The sequence below is a fragment of the Nannospalax galili genome, unplaced genomic scaffold, assembly GCF_000622305.1.
Source record: "Nannospalax galili isolate Female #2095 unplaced genomic scaffold, S.galili_v1.0 scaffold238, whole genome shotgun sequence".
In the NCBI taxonomy this organism is placed as follows: domain Eukaryota; kingdom Metazoa; phylum Chordata; class Mammalia; order Rodentia; family Spalacidae; genus Nannospalax; species Nannospalax galili.
This window is the reverse complement of record NW_008341888.1, coordinates 795,525-802,460: the sequence shown is the minus strand read 5'-3', so window position 1 is coordinate 802,460 and position 6,936 is coordinate 795,525. Positions and strand designations below refer to the sequence as shown.

General features: G+C 45.5%; 1 protein-coding gene across 1 annotated transcript; it reads right to left on the bottom strand.

Annotated features, from left to right (window-relative positions):
- Positions 1-1,962: 1,962 nt before the first annotated feature.
- On the bottom strand, positions 1,963-5,377 carry Rtl3 (retrotransposon Gag like 3). Its single transcript, XM_029565671.1, has 2 exons — positions 5,351-5,377; positions 1,963-4,756 (listed from the first exon to the last, which is right to left on the bottom strand). Exon 2 carries the CDS (start codon positions 4,555-4,557, stop codon positions 2,698-2,700), a length of 1,860 nt encoding a protein of 619 aa, XP_029421531.1. The 5' UTR covers positions 4,558-4,756; positions 5,351-5,377; the 3' UTR covers positions 1,963-2,697.
- Between the last annotated feature and the right edge of the window lie 1,559 nt (positions 5,378-6,936).

Sequence of the window (6,936 nt, the reverse complement as noted above, 5' to 3'; positions counted from 1 at the left end):
AAAGAGATTGTGACATTAGTTTTACAGGAAAGAAAACCCTCCAAGACCTGAAAAAGGAAGTTTAAAGGATGACAGGGTCGGGGTGAGATTAAGGGAACCTGGGAAACGGAAATACTACCTGAAAGGACACTACAGTTTTCCCTCTCTATTTCTCCTCCTTTTTAAGGTTACCAGACCTAGCTTCTTGCTGCAACAGTCTTGTTTTGCACTTACCACTGCATTGGAGAATCTGACCTGATATAACGGAAAGGACACAAGAGTTAGAGATCAAAGAGGTCACTCTACCACTGTGTGACTTTGATGAAGTAAACTTGCTTTGTTGGAATTCTCTTTATTGCAAAATAAAAGCAAACACACCTACTTCACTCACTGAGTTGTTCTCAGAAGCAATGAGATAACAAAATTGTGTAAGATTTGCCTGATTAGTGACTGGAGGAATTGAGGAGCTCAATTAATGGTAAATTCCTACCTATCTTTTTGTAGGATTATGCTAATAGAACTGTTCCATCCATTCAAATGGCTTCAAAGAGATCTGTGGGTGTGGAGTAAGGAGAGTTGACAAACACAAAGGAAAATTAAGATGGATTTGGACCGCTCTTCACATCTTACTCAGAGACATCACCCTGCCCATCCCCTATATCTTGAATTTGTGTGTGTGTGTGTGTGTGTGTGTGTGTGTGTGTGTGTAGATCTAGCTCTATATCTTGAATTTGTGTGTGTGTGTGTGTGTGTGTGTGTGTGTGTGTGTGTAGACCTAGCCACTTTCAGGCCCACAAAGGACATGCTTCTTCCATGACATTATTTTCTGGGTGTGCAGTGCAGGTAGCATGGCTAGCAATGTAGAGGAATCTGTAAATACTATAGAGGTGACTTTTAATTATCCTATATGTGTTGAAAACTGGTCCCTGCCACCCTGCTCATATTCTCTAGGAAGAACAGTTAGTAGGCAGGAATTCTAGGGCAAATTCTTCTGCTTCAGGGAATAAGACCATGCATGCCCATTTATAGGGAAGGAGTGGGTCACCAAGAGGTCTCATTACCTGATCCGTGTTCTTTGTTTGATTAGCTTCTGGAGTCCAATAAGTTTGTCTTCAAAGCTGCTCAATATCTGTCAGTGCTCCCTGTTGTAGGAATTTCTCCCTCCCCTCACCCCTGCCCTCAGATTCTACCAGTCTTTCCATTTCCTCCCAGTTTCTCCAAAATCCTCTTCTCAGTCTTGCCATTGCTTACCTCTAACCCCCCATACTTTACCCAACCCCAAGTTCAGGTTCTTTTGATTTTCTCCATCCCTGTCTACCCACATTATCATCTTTTGACCTGTCATTACACCTGTAATGCACAGGACCTAACAAAAACCTTAAGCCTTTTCTGATTCCCTCTCTCCTCTCCCTCCCTCCCTTCTATCCCTCCCTCCCTCCCTCTCTTCTATCCCTCCATTCCTCCTTCCCTTCTACCCCTCCCTCTATTCCTTCTATCCCCCCTCCCTTCTATCCCTTCTATCCCTCCCTCCCTTCTACCCCTCCCCCTTTATCCCTTCCTCCCCCTTTATCCCTCCCTCCCTTTTGTCCCTCCCTCTATTCTGTTTATCCCTCCCTTCTATCCCTCCCTCCTTCCCTCCCTTCTATCCCTCCCCCTTCTATTCCTTTCTGTCTCCCTTCTATCCCTACATCCCTCCCTTCCTTCTATCCTCCCCCTTCTATCCCTTCCTCTCTCCTTCTGTCCTTTTTCTCCCTCCTAATTTACTGTCCCCATGCCCCTACCTTAGTTAATCCAAGAAATAACTCAAACACAAGTAACAACTGCCAATGTTTATTGATTATTTCAAAATATCACTTGCAAACTAATTTTTATTGAAAAATGAAATTTTATGATAAAGGCATCTTGGTAAGAAAAATAGAATCAATCTAACAGCTACACTTTTCAATATTAGTTTCTAATATCTATTCTCATGCATATTGTTAATAAAAATTGTAATAAAAAGAGCCCCACATAATATGCAGGATTCAAAGGGGGAGGCATGCAAGGTTGATGGATAAAAGCAGCTCAAAGTCGTCAGGTTTAATCCATGATCCAAGAGGCAGCGTCGTTGTACGGGTAGCCTTAGTTTGTAGCCAGAGGTTCAGTGGAAGATTCAGAGAGCAGCAAATGCTGATGACAGCTGAGGTAATAAGACAGATGGCCAGAAATCACTAGGACCCATGATCTACCCAGCAATTATTTCATCCCGACGTCTTCGATTCCACCTGTGTCTGAAGCAATTGTAATGACAATAATGTGATGGAAAGGACACAGTTCGGGTACTCCACTCAATGTTTGGGTCGTGTGTCTCAAGCCAGTGGATTCCAAGAATCAAGGGGTATCTCGGTGCATGAATGATGTCAAACTGGAGCTCTTCAACGTGGTTTCCAATTTTGACTTCAACAGGTGGCGTTTCCTTGGTTATGGGTCCATTAATCAGTGGACGACCATCGACCGTTTCGAGCATCAGAGGGAAGATGTTGTTGCGGATGGGCAGCTTCTCTCGAAGAACCACAGAGCGGTCGATGCTGTTTCTGTAGGAGCCTGAATCCACCATCGCTTGCTCAAAGAACTGCCGTCTTCCCAGTCGGATTTCAACAGTTAGCCATAGGATACGGGACATAGATATTGGGAGAGAGGGGGACGCATATTTGTAGACTGGCCCGCCCGGGGTCCCCCTTACCGCCGGGCCTCCATGTTTCCCGCCTGTTGGGCACGATGAGGCTTGACAGGGCAATCTCTGGCGAAATGACCAGGATGGCCACAGTAGAGGCACAAGTGGCCTTCACGACGCCTGGCACGTTCAGCTTCACTGAGGTGGGGGCGGTTATTTGTAGCTTGAACAGGCTGGTTTTCAGCTGGTGGGCTCTCTGGTCCATTTCTGTCTTCAGAAAGGCTTGGCCCTGATGAACTGGAATCAGCCTTGCCACTTCTCTTCTCTTCAAGGCCGATGCACTGAATGATCACATCAGATAGGTTATTGGCTGAACTTGTGCGAGACAGTTCATTTTGGACAGAATTGGCAAACTCTTCTTGAAACTGAATGCACAGAGTGCTTTCATCCAAATTTAGCTCCTGAGCAATGAAGTGGAGGTGGGCTGCATATCTGTGGACAAGGCTCTCTCTTTGGCCTAGCTGACGAAGGTGGTGCTTGACAACTTCCAAGTTACCTGGATTGTCAAAAGTATCCTGGAGCACTCGCATGAACCTTTCAAATTGCTCCAGCAGGGGGCTTTGGCTGTCTACTAAGAGCTGGAACCACCTCCCTGCCTCACCCAAGATGCGGCTGGCAACAAAGCTCACTAGAGCTGCCTCAGTGAGATACAGGTGCCCTCTGATTCTCATGTAATCATTCAACTGACCTAAGGGCTTAGGGAGTTTCTGAGAATCCCCATTGAAGGCCAAAGGGTATTCCAGAGGAAAAGGTGCAGCCTCTAATTCACTGTGGGCCTGTGGAAACTCTGAAGCTCTTCCTGTTTCCACTACTATTATGCCCTCCAGGGACTCCTCAGGTGCTGAGAGTTCTAGGAACTCCTTGGCATCTGAAGGGTCCAGGGGCTCCTGGGGCACCCAAGGCTCCAGAGGCCCCTGGGTAACTGGATGTTCAAGGGACTCCAACTGTGATGAGATCGCCTGGTATTCTGAAACCTTCTGAGGCTCCTCATCATTTGCAAGGTCATGGGGTTCTGAACTCTGGAGTTTCTTGACTGCTGGGACACCCTGGGTGTCTGGGGACCTTGTCTTCCAGACTGCTGGGAGCTCATAACCCACTGGAGATGCCTGGGGTTTCTGGGTTGCTGGGGCCTCCAGGGGCTTCTGAGCCTCCTGGGGTTCCCGGGCTGCTGGAGGCTTCCAGGCTGAAAGGTCCTGAAGCCCTGTGGACTTGTGGGCCTTCTTGGCCTTTGCAGTCTCCTGGAGCTCCCAGGCTGCTGTGGGGTCCAGGGGCACTGGAGGCTTCCAGGACTCGTTGACCTCTGGAAGCTCCTGGGATTCCTTGATCTCTGGGGGCTCAGAGCTTTCCTTAATTGCTGAAGGTTCCCTGGGCTCCTTGATCTCTCTGGGTTCCCAATGCACCTTGAACTTTGGGGATCCCTGGAACTCCTTGGACTCTGGGGGTACCCTGTGCTCTGTGATGGCTGGGGGTCCCCAGGGCTCCTTGTTCTCTGGGGGCTCCCGGGGCTTCTTGATCTCTGGGGGTCCTCTGGGTTCTGTGATTGTTGGGTGTTCCCAGGACTCCTTGGTCTCTGGAGGTCCCCTGGGCTCTGTGATTGCTCGGGGGTCCCAGGAATCCTTGATAGATGGCAGCTCTTGTGAGGCCCCAGCTGCTGGGGGTTGCGGGGACTCTGGGAACTGCTGGGGCTCTTGGGCCTCTGAGGGCTTTTGGAGTGGTTCATTCTCTGTGGCTGCTCCGGACTTCTGGAGCTCTGGTATCTGGGCCTGGAGGGCAGCATTTTCTTCCATCAGCCTCTGCACTTGGGCCTGCAGAATTTCATTCTCCAGTTTCAGAGCAATGTAGGAGGCTGCTAAGTCCTCTACCATCTTTTGAAGAAAGGGGCCTGGCTTGACAATTTGCTACCAAGAGAGATTGGGTAGCAGCTTGTGAGGTCTTTCCTGAAAGCGGCTCACAGGCAGACGTCAGGCTCCGTGAGTTTCCAAGGGGTGGGGATTTGGACTCTGCAAAGGCTGATTACCAAGAGGTCACTGGGAGCCTCCGGAGCTCAGCACAGGGAGGTGTCAGCTACACTGTGAAGAGAGTAGGAGCCGAGGATCAGAAACTGTGGACAGCACTCATTCCTGTAAATCAACAATCTGTCCTATTGTGCTGGGGTTTTTACTACAAGCTCATGCTCCTGAACTGACTGTATATACTGGCTCCGACCCTGTGACATTTTAAGAGCAGCACATGACCCAAACTGTGCATGTCATTTTGCATTCTTATTTTGAAACAACACATCAGAAATAACTTCTCCATATTCCTTTATTTTACATAGTTTTTAATTTTGAATGTCTGCCCAAAATTTCAATGTAACATTTGGATTTTTAGCAGCTGCTTTCAGTGACTAAATCAGATATTTAGATCAAAATGGTGATTTTAGGCTCTGTGGTGGGCCAACCCAAGAGATATTTTTAGGTAATTAGCATAAGAGGCAGGGGAGAATTCTTTCTGACACCTCAGAAATCATAACACACCAGTAACTGCACATGACCAGACTCAGGAGAAAGCAAGGAAAAATTGAATATATAGATATATACATATCCAGCATACACATGCATATTATTTATAAAATGTCACAAAATAGTTAACAAAATAATCTTTATAAATGTACATTACCATTCAGAGATTAGGAGCTCGCTGTCTGTGTACCCATCGCTGAGGAGGGAAGTGTGTGAATGGCTGTGGAGGCTTGCCTTTTCTGCACACACTGAACTCAAACAAACACACCCACTCCCAGAACACGTTCCAACTCTCCTCTGTAACGTAGCTATTTTGAGTATGGAAGAGGACTTATTTTTTTTTTTGACAGTACCTCACAGTTCAGAGCTACAAGGAAAGTAGGATGCTATGCAGACATGAAGCAGCTTCATGTAGTCAATCCTTGGTTACTTTAATAAATATTAAATATTTTGCCAGGAAATTGGGAGTAATACCACTGCCCTTGTGAAAAGTTGCAAACATTTCTGAATGACCACAGTGGTTTGGGACTTGATTTTTTTAATGTCTGTCTCACGTAACTTACCCTTACTCTATCCACACTGGGACATTTGTTTAATTCTCACTTAGAGAGCAACCTACAGCCTCCTCAGCACCTTTTCCTGACCACCTACACAGTCCTGAGGGTCCCTGGTTGCAATGTTTTTTTTTTTAACTTTACCACGGACTTATCTATGCAACTTATAATAGTGTAAGAACATAGGAGAAACAAACTTTTGGTGGGTGCTTGCGGCAGCCTGCTGTGGCCCCTACATGCTTCTGAATGTACTGGCCCAAGGTTCTCCTGTTTCCTTGAGCTGCTCAGGTACTTCAGGCCACGCACAGGTACCTTACTGTGACTGTCATCTGCAAAGTGATCGTGCTTTATATTTGACTTTGTCTTCTTATGCCGGATTATAGTTTTATCCTGGGCATGGACCATGAGGTCATATTAAGGCAAGGCTTGGGGGAAGTTATTTTCATTGGAGTAATGAATGGGATTGGGTTGTATAAAACTACTTCTAATCGCATATCTAATCACCTATGGTCCTAAGTCTCTTAAAAATAGTCAGAGCCACAGCAGGAGCATAATGGTATAAACCCTATTGATGGACTAGTCCTAAAAAAGAACAAGTTAATAGCCTGGGCTAGCAAAATCTGAATGCAGAGGCTTTAAGAAGAAAAGTAAAATCTCTTGCAAATTGAGTTTATTCCCTGCCTAACTTGCAGTTATTTTAAAAAATAAGCCACACATGAAAATACCACAATTATCAGACAATGCTTTGTTTTATTTATACAAATTTTCCCAGACACTGAAGCATTCTTTACTATTGAGAAGAAAAAACATAGCTGATGTCGCCTTCACCAATTAAAAAACATCAGGGAGGTAGTTACAGTTTTGGCATATGTTACATTTCCTTATCATTAGTAAGTAGATGATCTGAAGCATAATTTAACATATTTTAATTGCCTCAGGTCCATACTTACACAAAGTGGCTAGTTTCACTGTTGTGACATTATGCTGCTCTCTGTTAGCTACCAAGAGTTATAAAGCAGCCTGTCTCCAATCCAAAGCTCTCCAAATTGCTATGCTCTCTAGCTTCTTGGACTTTTTTCTGTACACAAAATAATCTTTTGCTATTAAATAATGTTCTACACCATTGCTTTTATGCCTGTCTACACTAAATTTATACAGATTGGTAAATATTTCAGTCTTTCTAAGATTT